Source organism: Tursiops truncatus, chromosome 11, assembly GCF_011762595.2.
Source record: "Tursiops truncatus isolate mTurTru1 chromosome 11, mTurTru1.mat.Y, whole genome shotgun sequence".
NCBI classification, from domain to species: domain Eukaryota; kingdom Metazoa; phylum Chordata; class Mammalia; order Artiodactyla; family Delphinidae; genus Tursiops; species Tursiops truncatus.
The window spans coordinates 97814691-97839553 of record NC_047044.1 but is presented as its reverse complement, the minus strand read 5'-3'; the positions used below and the strand labels follow the sequence as shown (position 1 = coordinate 97839553).

At 38.7% G+C, this 24863-nt stretch overlaps 1 protein-coding gene across 5 annotated transcripts in view; it reads right to left on the bottom strand.

Annotated features, from left to right (window-relative positions):
* Window positions 1-24863, bottom strand: part of FERRY3 (FERRY endosomal RAB5 effector complex subunit 3) — a 38279-nt gene that overhangs the window by 6407 nt on the left and 7009 nt on the right. For 3 of the 5 annotated variants that reach the window (XM_073789137.1, XM_019925951.3, XM_019925953.2), the window contains 7 exons: window positions 22491-22590; window positions 22279-22400; window positions 17025-17131; window positions 16460-16657; window positions 15486-15614; window positions 11224-11298; window positions 7058-7260 (listed from right to left, as the gene is read on the bottom strand). In XM_073789137.1, coding sequence (XP_073645238.1) covers window positions 7058-7260; window positions 11224-11298; window positions 15486-15614; window positions 16460-16657; window positions 17025-17131; window positions 22279-22400; window positions 22491-22590 — 934 coding nt within the window. Of the gene's footprint in view, window positions 1-7057; window positions 7261-11223; window positions 11299-15485; window positions 15615-16459; window positions 16658-17024; window positions 17132-21806; window positions 21961-22278; window positions 22401-22490; window positions 22591-24863 lie in introns of those variants that run through there. The other 2 variants (XM_033867167.2, XM_033867166.2) reach the window with 2 other exon arrangements.

The window sequence follows — 24863 nt, the reverse complement described above, 5'->3', positions numbered from 1 at the left end:
ATGGAGGATCTACGTAAGTTACTTGGAATTTTTCTGCATGGGAGGTTTGTTTCTTCTCCCCTATTCATTTGTTTATTCGAGCATTTGTTTATATCAGTATGGACTCATGGATATTTACTTTATATTTTGGGTTATAATTACCTAACCTTCTCTCAGTCTTGCTCTAATTGGCTTCTCCGGCATTATTCACACTCTTCATGAAACGTGCCAGCCCCTCTCCTGGGCTGAGTGTCACTGAGCTATCCCAGGCCTTCACCCATCTCTGACGGTCTCTGTGATTTCAGGTCTAGTTATTGCTATCGCTTCCCATGTAGTTTCCTGGACCCCAGAATTTCCCCTTCGAACTGATTTGGTTGATTTATCTGAAATACCTTTCTGATCACATTACACTCCTGTTTAGTAAGTTGCAATTGCTTCCTGCTGCCACATGAATAACATCTAGGACTTTCTTTAGTATTTAAGGCTAATTACCTTAGGACCCAAACTATCTCAGCTTCTATGACTTTTAAATTAAAAAAGTGAGGTTTCACTCCAGCCTGCCTGTCCGCCTTTGCCTGAACATGATCTGCAATGCCTGTCACCCACTCCTCCCATTTTCCTCAAGCCATTTCTTCTGCCTAGAATGCCCTCCCCATTCTTCCCATCTGTTGAAACCTGCTCTTCCCTCCCTAACCGTCCTCTCCTTCATGAAGTACTTCCCAGTTCCCAAGCTACAAATGGTGTCTCTGAACTCCCCGAGTACTTTGTTTTTGTTTTATCTCCATGATCATATTTTACTGTGTTTTTTTTTGGGGGGGGGCGGTGGTAGAGGAACAGGTAGGGAGATGGGATCTATGTCTTCTTTATTAAGGTGTGTGCTCTCTAGGGGCAGGAACCACTTTTTATTTACCTTTATTACCTTTATGATGATGCCTCCTGCAACACTGAGCATACAGAAGCTCAGGCATACAGGTTGAGTGAGTGAACCATTTATTATCCATGGAAATTTAAAAAGAAAGTGACTTTCTCTGTAGCTAGAATTAGGCTTTGAGAGGAAACTACTTTGTTTTCTTTTTCTTTTTGGCTGTGCCTCGCGGCATGCGGGATCTTACTTCCCCGACCAGGGATCGAACCCGGGCCCTCAGCAGGAAAGTGCAGAGTCCTAACCACTGAACTGCAGGGAATTCCCAGGAAACTACTTTTTTGTGTCCAAGATACTTTTAAGATTGATAAATAAAAGGGGTCTAGTTGCCAAAAGGGCTAAAAAGTAAAGAATCCTCTTTTCCAAGACTCTGGACGCTTATAAAAATGACTAGCAGAATTGCCTGATGTTTAAATTAAGTTTATAATACGTCTTAGCTTCAAAGTTCAGGAAGAATATTTCCTTGTAACTGACAAGGCTGTTATAAGAGAGCCACGGTGCCTTACGGGAGTACACATATGCATGGAGTGACAAGTTTTTGTCTTTTGTCTTATTTCTGCCTAGTTTAAAAAAATGTACAGAGAGAGCAAGGTGACTAAGAAATACCTACCTGCGGCTAAGAGGAAATGCTGATAGCTCTGAAAACTACAATAATAATGTCCTACATTTACACAGAACTTTACAATATACATAATTTGTATCTCACAAAAAACAACTTTTATAAACTAAAAAGGACACTGAGAAAGGTAGAGTGAACCACTCAAGGTCATGTGACAGTCTGAGACCTGCATTTTTTCATTTTCTTAACAGTATCTTTTGATGAGAAAGGTTTTAAATTTTAATGAAGCACAATTTATTAAGCTTTTCTTTTATGTTTTTTTGGTGTCTTAACAAATCTCTGCTTAATCTGATGCCAGGATTTTCTTTCGTGTTTTCCTCTAGAGGTTTTACACTATTAGCTTTTTTGGCTTAGGTCTATGGTCCATTTTAAGTTAATTTTTATGTATGATTGTGAGGTAAAGCTCAAGGTTTGTTTTGTTGTTGTTGTTGTTGTTTTACTGTATAAATACCCAATTTTTCCAACACCACTGGTTGGAAACATTACACTTTCTCACACTGAACTGCCTTGGCATCTCTGCTGTAAACCAAATGACCACATATGCACGGATTTATTTCTGGATTCTTTATTCTGTTCCTTTGAGCCACAGTCTACTCTTTTGCCAGTGTCACACTGCACTGGTTATTGTAGTTTGCTAAGCTTGTAAGCCTTGAAATCAACTGCTGTAAGTTCCCCAACTTTGTTCTTTTTCAAAATTGTTTTGACTGTTTTAGGTCCTGTGTATTTCATATAAATTTTAGAATTAGCTTTATCTCCAAAATCACCTTATAAGGATTTTGACTGGGATTTAAATCTATAGGTCAGTTTGAAGAGAACAGATAGCAGTACTGAGTCTTCCAACCAATGAACATAGTGTATCTATTTATTTAGGTCTTTTAAATTTCTTTCAGTAACTAAAAACTCAATTTTGTAGTTGCTAGGTCGTTTTTCACAGCATCTTTTTACTTGAAGACATTTTAAGCTTGTCTTCAAGCTCTTTAAACACAGTAATCAACTATTTTATGGTCCGTGTCTCACAATTCCAGTGCCTCAAAAGTCTTTGCGCATCTGTTTTTAGGTTTCGTTGTTTCTGCTGGTTTTCATTAGTGGTGTTTTATTTACTTACCCTTCACTTGCATTAAACATTTTATTGAAGGATCATATGTGGGGATAAATGCTAAAGTATAACTGAGTATTTGCATCACTTTAAAATGCTACTCTAAAACATAACATTTTTTCGAAACACCACGGAAATAATCAGAATCAAGGAATTATTACTTTTCATCCTATTATAATAAAGCACTTGTTTTTACATATAAAAAAGCATTATCTGACAGTAGCTTGTCTTATCTGTAATTTATTGTCATCTACGATTAGCCTTTGAAACATCTCAGGCTAAGGCCAAGGCTAAGCACTACTTACACGAGGACAGCCATTGTGCGGTGTGAGCACAGAGCTTCCGAAGGGCCAGCCTTCAACATCAACACACAGAATACGTATGATCCCACTGTGTTAAAGTCAGGATCGTGATGGAGATGATGAAAGACTGAAGCACAAGTTGGAACAGGGATAGTTCTAGTGGTTTGACCAAAAGTAGATGGAAAAAATCAAGTCCCTTCACTGCCCCACTTCTCCAAAGATCATCCCCTTTTATCCCTCAATAGCTTGCTTTCTTGCTTTTGGTATGTGTGGTCAATAGCGTGGTCTAGAGCAAATATCTATGAGCCAAATTAATACGAACTCTTCAGAATGATGTGAATTAACGCAAAGTTTCATCAGTGCTATATAGAGAACACACCAAAATACCAGCTCCGGGCAGGATCCCAGGATATCTTCGAAGTGACAGACAATTTAATTTTCACATGATATGAACACGCATATTCTGTTTACCTTCGCTTAGCGCTACTTAGCAGCAGGTGGATCAGAAAGGAAACTAGAAAGCTGCAGGCACCTGCACAAATACACACCCAGGTGGTTTTTAAAACCCCCATTTGCCCACACAAAGGCTCCATCCCAAGCACCCCTGTCACTTGTTCTCTGATCGAAAGCAGTGCCTTAAAAGAATGGCTTTCAGGACTCTAAACCGCAAGCTTTAGAAGTCAACAAGGTCACAAGAAGACATGATTTACTGGGTGTCATCGTGGGATGTGGCCTGTAGTCCTGTAAGGAGCTCTCTTCTGGAAGTAACCCTTAGTATATATTATACAGTAGGCGGCGTCTACAACACAGTGGGTCAGGTAAGCACAGAACGCTTTTGATCATGAGTTCTAACTAACAGCCAAGTGACTAAATCTTAGCGTCACATCTGTGAGAGTACATGGGAAAGAAATCCATTGAAGAAGCTGAACGGATCATGTGAAACACTTCAGACTTTGGAAATGAGGCAGGAAACTGGGCCCGGTGGCTATACTTTAGATGATAAGTGGGCACGGCACACACACAGTAAATTCTAAACCTGTGAAATTGAAATGAGGATGCCAGTTCTAATTATGATCGCAGACAATATCTTGTATCTAAAGTCAGTGGCCGCACTTTGACCACCCAACCTGAATCTTCCAATTAGAGTAAGGCTGAACTGCAGAGGTGACTAACTGGTATGTACTTTTAGGTCTTCACGGTGTGTCTTAGACGGTAGATATAAGAATTATTTCCTGGGTTTATGCACCCCTGAGGGAAACTGCAAGACTATCCTTTATCTCAAGCTTGTGCCTCGGAGGTTCCTGAAACACTCATGTTAATCGGTTTCATAAGCATCATCTGAAGGTGAGCAACAGCAGTCTGGCTTTCTCTTTTTTTACATTCAACAATCGCTTTGGGAAACTATTTGACTGGATCTACCAAAGCTAAACGGGTGCCTGGCCTACCGTCTACCAATTCCACCCCTAAGTATGTATCCAACAGAAATGCCAAAACATACGTTCTAGAATGTTCACAGCAACATTCGTCGCAATAATCAATACCTGGAAACCAACCGAATGTCCACAAATAGTAGAATGACTAAACAACTGTGGTCCAGTCATGCAATGGAACGCTACGTAACGATGAGAACGAGCAATCTACAACCTCAAACAGTACTATGGATAAATTTCACACACACAATACTGAGTGAAAGAAGCCAGATACGGGAGTATGTACAACAGGATTCCACCCACGTAAATTACAAAAACACACCTAACTAACCTATGCTTTTCAGAGTGAAAACAGTGGTTACCCTTGTGGAGGGAGGGAATGTGGGTTAAGCGATGGGAAGGGAGCACAGGGCAACGCTGGGGTGCTGGCTGGTGACGTTCTGTTTCATCATCTGGGCGTTGGTGATGTTGGTGTTCAGGTGGCGAAAATGTGAGCTGTATATTTATGTGTGCTTTTCTTTATGTGTATTATATGCTAATAAAAGGTTAAGAACAACATCTGCATCAACCACAACAATTATAACAACTAAAACCCTTCAGTCCCAACTGATTCAACAAGTTAACAGCACAAACAAGAGGAAAGGTCAGGAACTCAGGATTTGTGACCTGCACGTTCACTCCCCGTCTATCAGGTTAGACTGAACTCCAGGATGACAGTGTCTTCAGATCACAAAGATCTACAGAGATAAAACTGGTAAGAGCAGGATGTCTTCCTTCTTGCCGATAGATTATTTTTTCTTTTCCTGTTTTTTTAAACTGCAATTCATTTCTACAGCTGTTTTTATCGACGCTGGGACATGGACTGTTTCCGACACTGTCATCATTACCTTGCACACACTGCAATATGGTAACTGAGAGTCTGGCAAGTCTGTTACAGGAAGAAAACAAGAGCCGAAACGCTTTGGGATCCTTGCACGAAAGCTAAGACAAATACTGCCTCTATATCCTGTGCAGTGTTGTCTGAGTTTGTAGGATAAACTTCTTGACCTGAATGGATGTTTAAATATGACCAATGGGAGGATCGTGGCTCAATATACTTTCGTGAATTAAAATGGACACTCTGGAAACAGACTTAATGTTCTGCAGCTGGCTGTCCCAATTTAAAACATGTAACCTTTGTGACACTGTGGGAGAGGGCACGCTATAGTATCAGATGTCTGGAAGTAAATCCGAACTTAGTGAATTTTGGAAACACTGTTTTTGAGGTTGTTTCCCACCTACATATGACCATTTTTATAAACTGGTTAACCAGGAGTCCAGCTGCAGGAACGTTCGGATGTTTCCGTGTGGCTGGAATTCATCACAAACTTTCTTTGTCACTCCCCAAAGACTCTTTTATAGATGGACTAGTTAGTGACGCTAACAATGGCTAAAAATTCCTGATGGGACTAAAACTTTATAAAGCTACAGTGGGAAAAATAAAACAAAACAAAACATGTTGGTCAATCTCTCCTAAGGCCGCGTTAGGTGTGACTGAGGCTGAGGAATTAAAGAGTTTGATGCAGCTTGCATCTGATGGAGCCAGAATTCTTTTAATCGAAACGATAGTGTGTCTGGTAAAAATACAAAAGAATTGTAAGTGGGAAACCATTTGAAATCATCCTGTCTTATATGGAATTGATTTTTGTGTGTGTGTTTATACAGAGTATTGCCTTTAAAATGAGGTGTCTATAACGTGATGAGTCTAACTGGGGACTGAGTCACTCTAAAAAGTACAGTATGAGATCTCTTACCCTGCACTTTACGATACAGTATTTATACACATCTATTATTTTGGTAGACAACTTTTTAATAATCGATGATTGCACTTCCTTCCTTTCATAAGCTGTGCTTGCCAGTTAGCCATCTTGCTTTTTTAAAAAGTGCCCCTCAAAACAAGCAGGCACCATGTTGCTGACATGGGTGCATCACCACGTTGGCCACTGGCTCTCCCAGAAGGACTTGCCTGCACCCGTTTGTTTAGAGGCTGCTTTGCTCCTCCAGACTATCTGAAGTTGAATTTTTAGTCTCTGTATTATTTCTACAACTTATCCCTTCTAACTGGTTTTTATGTAGGTAAGGGACGAAAGCAGGAGAGAAAGCAAACAGCCATGGAAAGAGATTTTTAAATTAAACATGTAAAATAAAGTTCAGTACATCATAAAACGAATGAATGATTACGCCACATTTCGGTCGTAGAAGCCAGTACTTGTATTATCCTATGAGCATCCTTGAGACAATGTCAAAATGAGGCTGGCTTCTTCCCGTCATCTAGCTTCTCTTTCTATTGCCTATTAATGCCTACTAATTTTAATGTTAGCTGAAGCCAAATACAAGTGTGGAGGTAAATCTAAAGCTACTTAAGACAAAAACAGACGAGAAGGGGGAGGATTAGGGGCACCTGCCTTATCCAAAGCTAAAAAGAAGCCTGGCTTTCTAGTTTACCTACTATAGGATAATGCTAGAATTCTTTTGAACATACTTGGTTAAGGATTATTCACTGTTTTATGTTATATGTCACTCAATTCTATTGATGACGTATAGGAGATGCAGATAGGTGATGCAAAGCCTCATTAGTTAAACAGAGCTTTTAAAATGTAAAGTGGATTATTATCATTATACAATATTTTAACATTTTCAGAAAACGCTGGTATTTTCCTACCTGCTTACCTCTGACATATCATGCACCAGCAGGAGAGGAATACTTATTGTTGTGATGTCATGGGTGCAGCAAACCTTGAGTATGTTTCGGAGACCCATGATGGCAGGGTCCCGTGCAGTGATGTTTCCCGACTTCACGTTGTCGTCCACACAGAGATGGAAAGCAACATGGATTTCTGAGAGATTAGAATGCCGCGTAATGTAAAATTCTCCTGTGAACAGCAGATACAATCATGACTTTCAAATGCATAAGTCACATAAGTCATCAGTGGGCTTCATAAACAACTGTAGTGGGCAGGCAATGTGTTGAACCAGCAGAGGTGTTATCAGAACCTGTGTTGGACTCAGGAAGCAAATATAATTAGTGCTCCTTCATTCTTGGAAAGAAGGGTGATGAAAAAAGAGGCCAAATTTACCTTAGGTTCCTAAATTGGTATGAAGAGACCACCAAGCTTATTTACTCCTAAGTAGGTCAAATGAGTACTCATCATCGCTATTTTGATGGAAATGCTCAAAACGTCATACTTAACTCAAACTTAACATGTACAAACAGGCTACTTGATGACCTGTCTTTCCTGCACCCTGAACCTGCTTCTCTCCATCTCGGTTTATGGGTCCAGTCCCCCTCCCGTTAGCTGCACAGGACAGAAACCAGGAGTTGCCCTTAATTACTTTCTTTCTCTCACTGCCTCTTCCCCAATCCAATTCACCACCAGCTATTTTGTGTATCTGCAACACATACCTCAAATATCTCAAATCTGAGCATTCCATTTTTATTGCTATCACCCTAGTTCATGCTACCATCATTTCACTTAGGTTTCTGTAATAGCCTCTTAATTAACCTCTGCTCCTATTCTTGCCCACCTACAAACAACATCCACATTTGCAGTTAAAACGATTTAAGTATAAATCAGATTATATCACTCTCCCATTTAACGTGGCTCACATGACACTCAGGAAAAAGTCCAAACTCTGTCCTCTTATCTCACCCTCTGCTCCTGCCTCAGCCACACAGACTCTCCTTAAGATCTTCAGACACACAGGGCTTGTTCCCGATCCAGGGCTGCTCCCCGGGAGAGGCTTTCCCCCAAGATTCTTGTTGACTGACTGCTTTTCGCCAAGCACACCTCAGAGTGAAGGTCACCTCTTCCCAGAGGTCTTCCTTGACTGACCCATCTGACTGATATAGGACTCCCTCACCCCTCACTTATTCTCTTTCACATTGTTCTATGTTCTTCTCAGCACTGAAATTCTTCTGTTATTTGTTTATGAGGTTATTTTAAAGGGACCACTGTTTACATGCCGTGACTGTAGGGATTTTTTTCTCTCTTGTTTAATGTTCTATCTCTGGCACGTGGAACAACAGGGCCTGGTACATAGAAGGTACTCAGTAAACATCTGTTCACTGAATGGGAAACAAACGTTTTGGACTGAATGCCGGTGCAGTGTTTATCAAACCTTAACATCCAGGCTTTCTACAATCACTCTATTTTCTATGTAGCCATGCTAGCCATTGGCTTTTATATTCTGCAGTTTCTGTCAATATAAATAAAATATTAAAAATATGTTTTTATAAACACACCTGACTCACTGGAAAATTTGTTACGTCCTTCTAGGAAAACGCTGCTCTTCTAAGAACTATTCTTCTATCACTAACCCACGTCCTCACCAATTCTGCTCATCCTGGCTTCAAAGTCCTTACCTTAGGATTTTACTTATATTTATTTATAAACATATAGTATTTTTTAAGTATTGAATATACTTTGGCACAATGTTTAACCATTTCCAATTACTAGTGTACATAAGCTGTGCCCATGGATGCCACTGAAAGGCCCCAGGCAAAGGTCTTTTTTTTTTTTAACTTACACAATAAAAGAACTAGATAAACAGTAAAAGAGAAAGGCCAGGGACTTCCCTGGTAGCGCAGTGGTTAAGAATCCGCCTGCCAATGCAGGGGACACGGGTTCGAGCTCTGGTCCGGGAAGATCCCACATGCCGCAGAGCAACTAAGCCCGTGTGCCACAACTACTGAGCCTGCGCTCTAGAGCCTGCAAGCCACAACTACTGAGCCCTGATGCCACGACTACTGAAGCCCGCGCGCCTAGAGCCCATGCTCTGCAATAAGAGAAGCCACGGCAATGAGAAGCCCGCGCACTGCAACGAAGGATAGCCCGCGCTCGCCACAACTAGAGAAAGCCCGCGCGCAGCAACGAAGACCCAATGCAGCCCAAAATAAATAAATAAATAAATAAATAAATAAATAAATAAATAAATAAATAAAAAGAGAAAGGCCAGTGACAGATCTAAACAAACCAGACAAAGGAAAAGTAAAAAAAAAAAATTGTCCGGCAAGGAGTAGTATAGCAATTTCCCTGGCAGGCAATAAAAGACGCAGACTGCTTATCAGAGACCCAGTATATCCAATGAAGCGTGTCACCTCTTGAACTCCTCCTGATGGTTCACACGGTGGTACTCATAGCATTAAACATGGGCTACGGTCCAGGACTGAGGCCGAGGACTTAGTGGACAAGTCAGGTGCTCCTAACCCCCAAACTGGCACTGCTTCGTTCGACCTCAGATAACCTGTCCTGGGCCTCATTTTACCCGTTAGTAAGATGGGGGTCTCGGAGCTGGTAGTAGTAATCAAAATAACATAATATGGTAGAAAAGGGACCAGACTGGGTGTTAAAAAGATCTGGTCTCTAGCATTTATTGGTGGAATGATCTTGGGCAAATCAATTCAACTTACAGATCCTCTGTACTTCGTGAATTAAATGGGGAAAATAATGCCTGACTGCTCTCCTTACAAAATCGTTTTGAGAATTAGATGATATAAACTACAAATACTTAGATAATGATAAAGCAAACCCACTGGTTAAAAGATACATAAATCAAACTTTTTCTTTGCAACTTCAAAATCTAAAGGCACTTTGTGATTTGGATCTTTCTCACCTCCTGTACAGTCCTGGCCATGCAGCGTCCTTTACCCAAATGGAAATTCAGATGCTATCAGCAAAACTAACTGAATTGTCACTACTTCTTTGCTGATGAGGACTTCTATGAGGACTATGAGGACATAGTCTTCTGATTTGCTGGTAATAATGAGATACTAACCTATAGGCTTTTTCCAAAAAGGAGCAAGAAGGAACAGAAATACAGCAGTAAAGAGTTAAGTTTAAAAAAAATCAGACGTTGGTACCTCCGGAAGAGATAAGATTGGCACATTTTAAGAAAGCCACAAAATACAGATGATTTAAATTATGGATCTACGAAGAGAAATACAATAAATCCTGTCTCAATGAAGGTATTTTTAGATGGAGCAGAGGACAGTTTCCTGTTCCACAAAGTGGAGGAAACAGCATGTGGTGATGCAATCTGCCACTAACATTATCCGCGAAGGTGGGCTACCTGAGGTGGGAGCATATTCGGAAGCTGATGGCCACAAGCGAACTGGCCGGGAGACAAAAGGAGCACCAGGAATAAACGGAGTGTGACGACCTATGTGCAGAAAATCCAGGGGAGGACATGTGAGGAGACAAACTTGGTTGTGTATGAACCTGCAACATTTACCGTTTGGTTTAAAAGACTTTACACTTATAACGTCTACAAATAGGCCTTCCCTGTTATGCCCTGTCATACAAACACTACTAAGGATCATCAGAGTGCATTCAACCTGGAAGAGGATCAAGAGAGTGAATTTCCAGCTGATAAACAATATATCCCAGAATAATAAAGCAGGACAATTTACCGGGCAATGGCAATAAGAAAGATGCTAGATCAGATGACCCATGTTCTTTCCACATGTTCAACTGTTCACACCTCTACTTACTATTGTTTATTTCATAGTAAAAATTATTTTTTGGTTCATTTAAGAAACTAAGAAACAATGTATAAAAGAGGACATTTGAAATAGCAAATAATGATTAGACTTATGCAACGGCTTGAGGAATTTTTCTTGTTTGGATCCAGGAAAAGTCAGTGCTACTATAAGAATAAAGATTTAATTGCAGAACATTGTGACCGTGTGTTTATAGATGATAGATACAATGTTCTAAAGTGATACACTGACCAACAAAAATTTTACAAGGTACACCATAAGCACTTATGTTTCAAATCTATGATTTCAATGTATGTGATTCTAAGAAAATTGCAGTTTAAAGTAAAATAATACTTACCAGGTAGAATGTTTAAATAGTTTCTATCTGCATTCTTAGTCTTATCATCACTTCCTCCATTTCGGTTTCCAGAATCTATTCATAAGGTAGTTATGCAACGGGAAAGAACACAATAACATATGAAAACACATTACTACTACTATTCCCCAAACAAGCACAACAACAGCAAAAATTTACTAAGGATCTCTAGGTGCCAGGTAGTCAGATACATGCTTTACATGGATGGTCTCATTTAGTTCTTACAAAACCCCTCTAACCACAACCCTATGAGGGACTAGTGTTCTCTTCACGTTATACACGAGAAGAGAGGATTAGATAGGTTAATTCACTTAACGGGGAAGGCACAGGTAAGTGGTGGAACCAGGTCTCGATCCCACATACTCAGATTCCAAAGCCTGTGGTCTTGACCACTTTAGACTTGCCAATCCCCTATTTTTCACCTGGGAGGTTCAGGGCACTAAGCTAACTACACATGAAATGACTCCGTTAGACAGTTGTGGGGTGGCCAGCTTTATTTTTAGAATCTGAGTCACTGCTGTTGATATAACTTGTTCAGGACGATCAGCTAATGGTTAGCAGTACCAGGAATCACCTGCTATTCAGCCCATTCCTGAAATTTGTTACTTCTTATCTAACACTGTATACAATTTCTTTCAAACAGACAGGTGAGATTCTGTTTCAAATGGAATTTTTTTTCCAGATATTCAATAGTTCTTCTTCCTTTTTAGAAGGCATGATATTACTTTGAGGGATAAATGTTGGTAAAATAAGATATATCACATTTGATCATTCATTATTATGGTTGAACACAAATTATTTTATACATGTACATATATTTTTAATAGAAGATACATCTGAATTTTATAAGAATTCTATGAGAACTGAAAACTGCAGGATGAATATTAGCATTCTAAGTAGCTATCTTTAAGAGGCTGTATATTTATTCAAATTAAATATGAAACTATATTGAAATGGCCTTCAACATCAGAAAATCACTTGAAAACAGTCAGAACTTCAAATGAGTAAACTGAAAATACCAAGGGAGCCTTATGGTTTCAAACGAGTTCTGAATAAAAGTAACCTAATATTTTTACCCACTGACTACTCTGAGTAACTGATTTACAACATCATACCTTGTAAATGCATATATTTTATAAACAGGCAGAGGGAGAGAGAGGCATAGAGAGAAGGCTCTGTGTTGCCAGAATCCACATGTAATGCAACAGTCTGATTCTCATACAGACCCATGTAATCGATAGGCTTCGAATAAATGTCTGCTCACAGCGCAGAAAACAGAAACAATAAATGAAGACTCTCGTTTTGTTCACGTGGAATATGAACAGACAGAATCCCTACTAAGTAAACAAGAAAGAACAGTTTCTAGTCCATCTCCCTTTCCGTGTTTCAATGGTAATACCTTATAATACTAAGAAGACGGCTAAAGTTTTTAATGTATATAAAACATGTACAAAAAATCAAATTGCTTTTGGCTTATCATGAACCACAGAAATATAAAGATGCTGATATAACAGGCACAGTGAGAAAAACAACAGAATGTCTTAGAATAGACAGTACTTGCGTATCAGGATGTAAACGTGTAGAACAAACACGTGGGCATGCTCAGAAAAGGAAAAGATGGAGAAAGTATTTTCGCAAAACTCTTCTATAACAACACGCGGGTTCCTCTAAGAAAGTAGTCTTTTATAAACCTACTTGTTTCACTGACTCACTTAAACCACAAAATAGTTGCTTGAACAAGAACAAAATACTACCATGATGTACACACGTTGCCTTAACCGTATGTGGTTTAGAAACTTCCTCTCATAAACTTTGCGTCCTCCGCCTTCTCCCACACCTGTCATGATCTCAATCTTCATGCTTTTAGTTACTACTAAGAATAATAGTTGAATGTGTCTGATCACATCCTTGCTAGTTTGAATGAGATGGAGGAAGGAGATGGCAGAAGAGTAAGAGGACAGACTGTAATTTTCTGAAAGGCCCTTCGCTGGGATACACTTCCACACTGATTTCCTAAGACTCAGCCTGGCTCTGTTGTATGTGACAGACGTCACCACTACAAAGCCATGTTACCCGGAGTGGAAATACAAACCGGTGGGGCCGCTATGGAGAGCAGTTGCTGACACTATCAAAATTACAAACGTATGTGCTCTTTAGCTCAGGAATTTCTCTTTACAAATCTATTCCATAGATACGCTCAGTCACGCATGACAATATACGTATAAGGTTATTCATGCACTATCACTTATAAGAGCAAAACTTGGGAACAGATAAAATGTCTATCAATAGGGAACTGAGCACTAATGGGATATCCTGCAGTGGAACACTATCCAGCAGTGAAAAGCTCTAAGGATGCTCTTTCTGTCCAGATATGAAATGATGTCCAAGACAAACTATTCAGTGAAAAAAAGCAGAGGACAGAGAAGTGTGCAGAGAAAGTTGCCATTTGTGTGAAAAGGCAAAATACATACATACACCTGTTCACACACACACACATAAACACGTCCAGAAGGTACATGTGACACAGCACTGGCTGCCTCTGGAGCAGGAAACTGGACGGCTGGTGGACAGAGATACAAAGACTTTTCACTGTATGCTCTTCTGTACGGTTTGAATTGTGAATCTTCAGATTGTTTTACCTATCTTAGAAATGATTAAAATATAAATAAAACGCTTTTTTTTTTACATCTACTGAATGAACACGAAAACTACCGTGACTGCTAATCACAGCTCTCTAGTTGAGCCTAGAGAGCTGCATTCTAGAATTCTAGCATCAAGAGAATGGGAGGAATTCCTCATGGGCTAGAGAACAAAGACACCAAGCAAAGATACAGCAGTCTCTCTCTCTGTTTACTAAAAAATACAAAACATGTGAACCCAAAGTATATAAGGGTTTCTTTGAAACACTGCAGTTGCAAAACAAACAAACAAGACAGACATCCAAAGTACCAGAGGTAGATTTAAAGGTCTGACCAGCAACCGTTTAAAACCCTGCCGTATTTCATTTCCTGCGCAAGACATCAAGTTTCCATAAGAAATAATAAAACACTGAGTATGCACTCAAGCCAGATGGGAGCATGTATTATAACTTTATGCCTGTGACATAATATGAAATGTCAGAAAATAAGAAAAACACACCCTATGTGTGTGTGTGTGTATATATATATATTTTTTTTTTTTTTTTTTAACATTTATTTATTTATTTATTTTTGGCTGTGTTGGGTCTTCGTTTCTGTGCGAGGGCTTTCTCTAGTTGCGGCGAGCGGGGGCCATTCTTCACCGCAGTGCGCGGACCTCTCACTGTTGTGGCCTCTCCCGTTGCGGAGCACAGGCTCCGGACGCGCAGGCTCAGCAGCCATGGCTCACGGGCCCAGCCGCTCCCCGGCATGTGGGATCCTCCCAGACCAGGGCTCGAACCCATGTCCCCTGCATCGGCAGGCGGACTCCCAACCACTGCGCCACCAGGGAGGCCCCCCTATATTTTCAAATGAGCGCACCCTTATGTTCAGCTCCCAACTACACAGACTTATGGCGCCAATTTAATGTTTAAAAAGACTGCTCTTTAAACTTTCATTTTTCAATTAAAGATAGCAGAACTACTCCATAATTTGAGTCAGAGTGTTTTCTTTTATGTCTTCCCTAAGGTCTCCTTATGCATAAATAAATAGAAATCTTCCGAAGAAAAATGCCATGAACTTCTTCCATAGCTTTAAAATCATCTTCCAGTAAATTTCCTAGAAGGATGTTCAGATTGTGGATAAATATAGAAAAAGCAGGACATAATTCTAAATGTAGTAATTTTTTAAAAGAACAACCAAAACCAATTCTTGTAACTGACTTCGTGCTACCTAAGTGGATCAAAGATGGAACATATAAAAAGTGTATATTTGGGGCTATTTACTCTATGATTTCAATGTCCTTTATAGTACTAATTATATCCATTTTAGAGATACAGAACTTGGATCAAAAGATCACCAACTTTCCACTGAGTGCCTACTTCAAGTATAACTAGTGAATTGAATTTTAAAAACAGTTTTTCTAAGGATCTTGAACAAAATCACACAAACAAGGAAATTAAGAACAGAATTCAAGCTTCTAAAGACCCTGAATTTTGTTCTTAATTTCTTTCTTGCATCTTCCCACCGATACAACTTTCTCTGCTTCAGATGGCCCATATGCTAGAAGAGTGCTTAGCGACAGAACATCCTGAAAGTGAAATTTAAAAAAGTCTGAGTTTCACTGACCGTGAGATTCTTTCAGCTTGCTCCTGCGCTGGGTTCTGGCGTAAAGTACCACCTGCTGGACAACCTCCAGCTGCTCCTCAATTCGGGGAAAATGGAAGTCAGTGCATTCTTGGCAAACTGTGGCGAAATCTAAGGGACCCAACACAGTTACGAACTTCTAAAGGTGAAGTATCAAGTATTTAGTATTTACTTACAGACAATGAGGTCTAGCAGCAAGAGAATACAGCATTCACAAGGACGACTTCTCATACTTGTCCTTTCAATAATTATGTCTTACTAAGTTAGGGGACAACAATTTGGTTTTGATCAGAAACTTCATCTCTCAATTGCCCAGAAGAGTAAACAATTAATAGGCAAGGAAATTTTAATATAAGTCCAAACCTTCTTTAAATAATATATACTTTGATCATAATCCAGTCCCCAAAAGTGCTAAGAAATATAAGGTTCTTTTATTTATCATAGAAAATAAACTCTATTCAAGCTTCTTTTAAAAACAGTTATACATCTGAATATACTTTATATATTAAAATTTTTAAAATAATCATAAAAAATTGTACTAAGAGGGAAAGTAGAATTTTACCTAGCATATTTAAGAAACAGGTTATTTTAAAAAAGAAAGAAAAAAAGGACAAATGGATGAACTAAAATTCACTGAGTCAGGATCTGCTCCTTTTTGAAAAATACATTTATATCTTGATTATTCTTTTTGTTATACCTTGAAACAAGGATCCTGTAAGAGTATTATCTACAATGTGATAGAATTTTAAGAAAAATGAAATACCCTGAAGCACCCTAGGCCTGCTGAAGTATGAAACAAACCTCAAATGGCAGTGTCTGGGTATGTGTGCTGTTTGGTCTACCTGAATACTGGGGTGACTCAAGCCTTTTTTTAAGTCTTTCACTAATTCCTTTCTTTTTAGAATGGCATTAAATGGAGAACTTTAATGGCATAAATATGCATAATGCTAACTTACCTCTTTTAATACCACTGTATGAATTGATGCGGTTATCCACTAGCAACACCAGGCCACAGAGGGACGTGGAGTAAAGCGACAGCGCCGTCTGGAGTCGGTGCAGCTTCACGCCGCTTCGGTGGCTCCTCTTGTGCTTACAGAAATCCAGCATATCGGCTCTCAGCAACCTCAGGTTATGCATGGTCTTCAGCTGGGCTCCTGGGGGTAGGCAACAAGCCCAGAAAGATACTTAGACAGCTGCAGAAAGCCAGCGGGGCAGGAGGCAAATCTCTGTGGCAAGAATCCAGATACATCTGTGCTACGAATAATTAAAATGGGCCTTTTGCAATTTTCTATTTGAATAACTATTAACATTGCATCTTTCTATTTGCAGAGAAATAATACATGAGCTAAAATAGAAAACTTACAGCCAATAAACTATAGGCTTTCTTGGAGCAGAACACAATTTTTAATAAAAAGAACCTGGGTATATTCTACTCACATGCTAGGGAGTTTTCTCTTACAGCATTAAAAATAGTTTCACAGGTTACAATGAATTGTGACTGCAAAAAGTTAATATACTTACCTAAGTGAATGGTAAAACTTTCTTCTAACTTTCTCTGTTCCTCATAAATCCTTCCATTTGCTTCAGCGGATTCTCTGAGCTGACTTGGTTGAACTTTAATTTCCTCACTGAAATTGAAAAAATTATTGATACGCTTTTTTTTTCTTTTTTGTATGTTTGTCAAAAACCTTTCCTAAAGGAAAGAAAGCTTTACAGTTACATGAGATGAAACAGCAGAAAGTAGCACTTAATTTATTCCTAAATTTATCCTTTATCCATGGGGACGAGTAAGATCATTAACACAGGTTGTAAAACTCCTACTTATTCTTTCATTTCTTTGGTTATTTCTTTCAGTAAGTTATGCATATTTTTTTAGTCATTACAATATCGATTGTATGTCATCATTTAATATTTCTTAGTAGCCTAAGAGAATGATTAAATGAAGTGACTAACATTAACATGTTTAAAATGACATTTTAATATATCCTATATCAGCCTGAGGGCTGGCGAAACTAGAAAATAAGTGAAGTGATAGAAAGGAAAATTAAAAATTAAAATGTCAAATAAATGTCAAATAATAAAAAAAGATGTAGTTCGTTTTGATGTATTTATATCCTCTCTTTTTTTGTTGTTTTACCATTTCCTGTTTTTTCAGCACCAACAGTCTCCCATTAAAGGACTTCTCTCTTTGCTCTGCTCTGCCCTTGCACTTCCGGAAAAGGTTTCCATGGAGGCACCAGAACTGTACAACTGTTCAATTCAAATTTCATGGTGAGCTGAAGATGGTATAAGTCTGGAACAGTCATCCACTCCCCTGACTACATTTTTGGGGTAAATCCAAACAGTCTCATTAGCATCACTGATTGACTTCATTAGTAAATATGGCAAATTTAAACGCCAAAGTAGATTCGTATAAATTTATATTAATAAAATATCCTCATCTTAGGACACAGAAAGCCACAAGACAATGACGTTCCCATGCTAATAGCAAGAAAAGCCCAGATAACCTATAAGATCATAACTTTTCTGGAGCTCATCAGAGATTTGAGGTAACAAGGCAACCAAGAAACTAAATTCTAAAGTGTGACACGCTTTAGAAGGAGAGACAGGACACACAGATAGTTTTCAGTTTGGGCAGGGCACAGTAGAAATAGGTTGCTGTAATGTATGTAAGAGGGTAAGAAAAAATCAGCTAAAATTTTAACAAATTCTTGAAGGTCAAGTATGGGCTTGCACATCCATTTAGAACAGCTGTGAGCTCCAGGCACCGGGGGACTTTGCACATGCTCTTGCAAACTCTTTCCTGTTGGCCTCCACCAGGCGCTTCCAAGAAAACCTTGGGGGCAGGGCAAGAGAAGAGACAGCCCACTCGGTGGCACAGGCAGATGCGCTAAGAGTGCCCCAAGCCCAAGGCCCAGATCTGCTGGACTTAGGCTAAGACTGAAGCTGGACAAAGACCACAGAGACCCGCCTCCCACCGCCGACCAGGAGCCTGGCATCAAGTAACAACAACGTCAGTCTACTGCTGGTGGGTGGGCAGAGCAACAGCACACACGGGGACCTCCTGCTGTGGCACAGGCCTGCAAAGGCTACTGAAAGCTGAGGGTGGAGCAGGATGACAGAGGAGAACAGTCTAGAAGCCAAAGCCCCACTCTCAACACAAAGTGGCAGCAGTGCACTGCTGTAGAAAATGAAGCCTATGGTGGACTGAAGAGCAGAAACCAAACACAGCCCGACTGCTGACTAAATTTCCATAACCTTCACGTTAACGGCCTGCTCATTTCTGGGCGTAAGTACTATTGACCTCAGTCTCTTCTTTTCTAATACACACAACAGCCAGCATTCAGTTTAAAAAAGAGAGAGAGAAACAGAGAGGGGGAAAGACCCAAAAAAGCAAGCAAAAATAAATAAATAAAGAACCCACTGTCAAGAGAGAAAGCAATCAACAGAAACAGACTTTGAGATGACCCAGATACTGGGGTTAAAAGAAAGGGACTTTCAAATAACTATGACTAATATGCTAAAAGATTTAGTGTAAAACAACACACAAGGACAGATAAGGAATTTCAGCAGGGAGAAGTACTAGAAATAAAACATGTTATCAGATCGATGATCACAGACGTCAATTCCTTTGACAGGCTCATCAGCAGACCACCAATCATTTTATGATGCCACCACTACCCTGATGTCAAAACCACATGAAGATATTATAAGAAAAACAAAGTTACAGACCAACATATATATAGTGGATGTATTTATTTACTGTTTTATAGTGGATATATTTAAATTTACATATAATATATATGAAACAATACATCATGAGTTACATGTATAAGTTTGAACTATAAAATTTCTAGAAGAAAACATAGGAGAAAATCTTTGTGATCTTGAATTAGGCAATGATAACTGAGATAAGAAACAAACCATTTAAAAGTTGATAAATTGCACTTAATTAAAATGAAAAACTTTGCTCTTCAAAAGAAACCATTAAGAAAATGAAACAACAAGCCACAGGGTGAGAGAAAATATTTGTAAAACACATATCTGATGATAGACCTGTATCCAGAATATATAGAGAACTTTCACAACTCAATAATGGAAAAAAAAAAAAAAGAAGAGGTATGGATAGAAGATCAGCACGTGAAAAAATGTTCAATGTTAGTAGCCGTCGGGGAAATGCAAAGTAAAACCACAATGAGACGCCACTACAAAACCTACTAGAATTGCTAGATATCAACACCAGGTGCTGACGAGGGTGAGGAGCCCCTGGGACCCTCCCACAGTGGTGCTGGGAGTGCAAGACGGTACAGCCACTTTGGAGAACCAGCTTCTTATAAAATTAAGCACACCATGGATTTTACTTCCCATGTTTTCCAGCAACCCCACTCCTAGGTATTTACATAAGAAAATTATAAACATACGTCTATAGAAAGACCAGTATGTGAATGTTTACAGCCGCTTTATTTATAATTGCCGAAATACTTTGAATGTCCACCACTGAGTGAATGGATAAACAAAGAATAACAGAGCAATAAAAAGGGAAGAACCACTCATAAATGCAACACATGAATGAGTCTCCAAAGCGTTATGTCAAGTGAAGGAAGCAAGACACAAACTGCTACATACAGTTTGATTCCATTTATATGACATTCTGTAAAAATGAAAATGACAGGGACAGAAATCAGAGCAGGTTGCCACAAGCTGGGCAAGGAGAAGGGGGGTTAATACAAAGGTATAAAAAGGAAATGCTATGTCCTGATTGCAGTGATGGTTTCATGACTCATTAAGTTTGTCAAAACTCATCAAAATGTAAACCTAAAACAAGTGACTTTTACTTTATGTAATTTATCCTTCAATAGACCTGACTTTAAACAAAAGGGCAAAAACGGACATATATACACTACCAAATGTAAAACAGATAGCCAGTGAGAAGCAGCTGCATAGCACAGGGAGATCAGCTCGGTGCTCTGTGACCACCTAGAGGGGTGGGGTAGGGAGGGTGGGAGGGAGACGCAAGAGGGAGGAGATATGGGGATATATGTATACGTATAGCTGATTCACTTTGTTATAGAGCAGCAACTAACACACCATTGTAAAGCAATTATATTCCAATAAAGATGTTAAAAAATAAATAAACAAATAAATAAATTTTTTAAATGGATCAATCTCATACAGGAGTTCTATACGTAGTTACGTTGAAAACAGGTTTCTGCTCCCCAAGGAAATCCCTATCAAAAAGGAAAACAAACTAACCAAGTCACAGTAAAAATACTCTTTCCCAGGAATAGTTGGTTTTTTAAGCAGCAGCAGCTAGAGGCCAGTATTTACACAAAGGAATTGATCCTATAGAATGAATTTCTGAAACTAGAGTAGCAAAGCAGGAGATAATTTTTGTAGCAAGGGGCTTTCTTAGCGTCCACAGGTTGATGACTTCCTACTTTTCTGACCACAGTATAGAGCACATATTTCACATTGTGGCTCAACGCACACATGAGTAACGGGCTGATATTTTTTTCCCTAGTCTATTCTACTCAGTTCTGTTCCATTCAATTCCATTCCATTTTATTGTCATTTTAAAAAGTCCAATTGGAAAGTAAAGGATCCAGCATGGTCCCTGGCAGACTGCAGCCAGCAATTTGAGACCTCATAGTACACAGGTGTTCCCAGCCTGTCTGTCACCTCACCTGTCCCTTTGTATTGTGTTCAGCACTATTTTCATTTGAAATGAGGGGTACATATATGTTAGTGTCCAGGAGGTTATCCCATTTCTAATTATAAAACATTGTTTAAATATTTCTAAGGTGTTGGCTTGGGGAAAACAACAACACAAGTGACAGATTATAATAAGAGATTATACAGACTGTGTCAGGTAAATAGTTTAATGATAATCCATCCATCTGCCTGGTTTACACCCATCCCATCAATATTTATTTATATGCCTGTGTCAAGAGCTAGACACTTGACAAAGACCTGGGTATACAACAGCAGAAGAACAGACATGGTTTTTGTCTTCAAGGCAAGACAGGTGGGGGAGAATGACATTAGACAAATAAAGGGCAATATCTAAATGTTTATAGCATACACTAGAAGATGCTGGAAATAGGATTATTATACTGTACTAAATATATTCCCAATCGGATATACTTTAGGATTTGAAAGAAGAAATTCTCAAAGGTGAGTACACAGCCAGGAAAGAACAGGCACTGGCGAGCTCTAGGGCAACACATGAAACACAATGTATTTAGGCCATAAGGCACCACACAAATTGTGACTTATGGAAAGTCCTCTAGACTGTTTTGGTACCTTGTACATGCTTCTGTTACTGCACACATCATTCTGTACAGTACTGTTTTATTCACAGGTCAGTGTCTCTAGAATATAAGCTCCACATGGGCAGTTATCTTTTTTTTGCTCTTCTGCTTAAAGAGTGCTTGGCATTTAAGGTGCAGTCGACCGGTGTGTATTGCGCTGAAAGGAAACCAACTTAAGGAAACAAGAGACAGTGATGGCGGTATTTAGGTATACACACCCACAAGATTTACGGCTAAGTTCTAGCAGGGAAATCACTACTGTAAAACAGCCAGTTACCCGCCCCACCCCGCAAATCACCCACATAAAGTCTATAAAATGAAAGGTGTTACAGGAAGTATAAATTATCTTGAATTTTCACCGGCAACTTAAAAATATCTACAACTAAAAAGGTCCAGTTTTACAATAAATACAAACTACTACTGACAATGACCTTCATCTGATAAAAACAACACCTGATTAATACCTGAGAGAGCTGTTTTTGGGGTTTTTTAGGTCTTGATGAAGTTTCATCACCCATTCCTGATACTCTTGCTTTTGAATGGCAGTCGACTGTTTTAATTCATTGGACCATTTATTTTCCAAGTCCTAAAAAGAGACAGTACACTGACTAACTACTTCTTTTACAAAAATAAATAAGTGGAAAATGCAATCCAAAAGTCATTATACTTCACTCACCTGCTGGGATTCGAAATGCTGAGCAGCCAGTGAATTTACATCTTGATCTGTCAGTGATTTTCCCAGTTCCTGCATCACTTTTTCCATTTCAATGCCTTGTCTGAACCATAAATAAAGCAGATCAGATATATTCATCAAATTTTTAAAACAACCACTCCGGATTTATTGAACAACCTCTACAAAGTCAAAAGAAAATTTTTGTTTTCTAGGACTATGTCCAGTTAGGGCAACTATACTACCTGGAAGGCACCTTGAAGCCTTGCCAATGGAGATGTGGAAATAATAATGATAATGTCATATAATATCAACAACGTCATTTGTGCAGCTAAATTGGAATCTAAATTTAGTGCACAAATGAAAGCATTCAAATTCTAGGTGATCTTTCAATGGCTAATGTTTAAGAAGCTGCAGATTTACACAAAGAAGATACCCTGCAATTCCAGCTTAAATACATTTTCTTTTTATTTGAACATGAGTTAAAGTGACTTCAACCTTCAAAAGGTACTTTATTATAACCAGAAGCTGCCAATTAGGTTCTAAGAATCAAGCCGGTATTAAGTCACAGGGTTCCCTTTCTAAAGGAATATGAAATACATTCTGAAGATACATTTTAGTCTTCTTCATTTATGCAAATAAACATGCAGAAATTAAAAATGGTTTTCTCTACGGGAAAAACTAATCAGTGGTATTAGAAGTTCAGATAATGGTGACCCCATTAATTTTTTAATAACTACTAGAGGTCAGGTGAAGGATGTGCTTGCAAGTAAGATTGTTATTTAAAACAGAAATAACTACTAAGCATTAATAAATATAAACTTCGATACAAATATATTAATATTTTATATTACACATGTTCCCTCTAGTGGATAAAGAGTATCATTGCCACTTTTAAGTTTCAAAGAAATATCTTGAATCTGATTTGCTAAAAGAAGCAAATTTCCAGTGAGGAAAAAGAAGACCAATAAATAATAATTCAACAAATAAAATTTCACGAACATTTATTTCACCCTAAATGTTTTAGAAGTACAAGTAGTTAATGATACAATATATATTTTCTATGATTAAGATCAAAGAAAATTTTATTATTTTTCAGATGAAATACTAACTATCTATTGGCTCAGTATGTCTGGTGGGGTGATTCTGACAACCTGTATATTATCTTGAACAAACTTAGGAAAGAAGATCATTATAACTACTGATGCTATACTGAGAAAAGTTATTTTAAAGATGTAAAATGGAATTAAAAATGAAAGGAGAACTGAGAAAAGGTGTCACTTCTGCTCATGAATTAGATAAATGAATTAAGCACCAAAACTGTGGGTGAACTTCCATCAATGAACTCCAACTCACCATTAGTTATACTGTTCACCTTTGCAAAAAATATTACCTATCTGAAAGGGAACATAGCTTATTTTTATTTTTTAAGCTACCAGTTTGGATTTGTGAAAAATAAACTATAAAACTGTTCTTAAAATAAATGTATTCAAATAACGTTTATACGTTTAGGTGGGAAAAAGCAAAGCCCCGTCAAGAAGTCTGGCCAAAGGACATTTCAAAAAATAATGTAAACCAAGACAAACCCCTGATGAAAAACCGCTCCACGACAGAAAATGCACATGAAGTACCAGTAAATGCAGATAATTAGTAAGTTAATTCAGATTCCCCAAAACTGAAGAGTTTTGTGGAATGAGAATCTTCTTCCAATTTAGAAAAAAAACAATTGTAGAATATTGATGGCCAGAGATGAAATCTTCTGGGAGGTGGAGTGAGCAGGCAGCAAAGTCGACCACAGTTTAGAGCAGCTCACCAGCTGAATGAAAGCAGGAGTGATGGCTACTGACATGAACTACAGAGAGCCAGGCTGGGCATTTTCTAATACACCTAGATGGGCAGAATGAGTGCAGTCCCAGAAAACCTGAGATCCAAGGACAGATTCAGAATGAGATGAAGATTATATTATTTGAAGCCCTGGTAGGAAAAATCAAACAAATGTGGTTCAACAGAAGGTAATTCATTATTGTTAGGTAATTATACTCTTACATATTTAAAAAAATCTAATCTGTATTTCATTCTTAAAGTATGTTCACAATATTATTGTCTACATAATAAAGAACTAGAAGAAAATCACATCTTTGCCTCAGTAAAATGGGGATGATAACAGTAGGACTGTGCTAAGGGATCAAGTGAGACAGGGCGCCGGTTATGGACTGCATGTTTGTGTCTCCCCAGAGTTCACCCTAACCCTCAATGTGATGGTATCCAGAGGTGGGGCCTTTGGGAGGTAAGTAGGTTTAGGTGAGCTCAAGAGGTTGGAGCTGTCCTGATGGAATTAGTGCCTAGAAGAAGAGGTGCTACAGCTGTCTGTCTACGAGC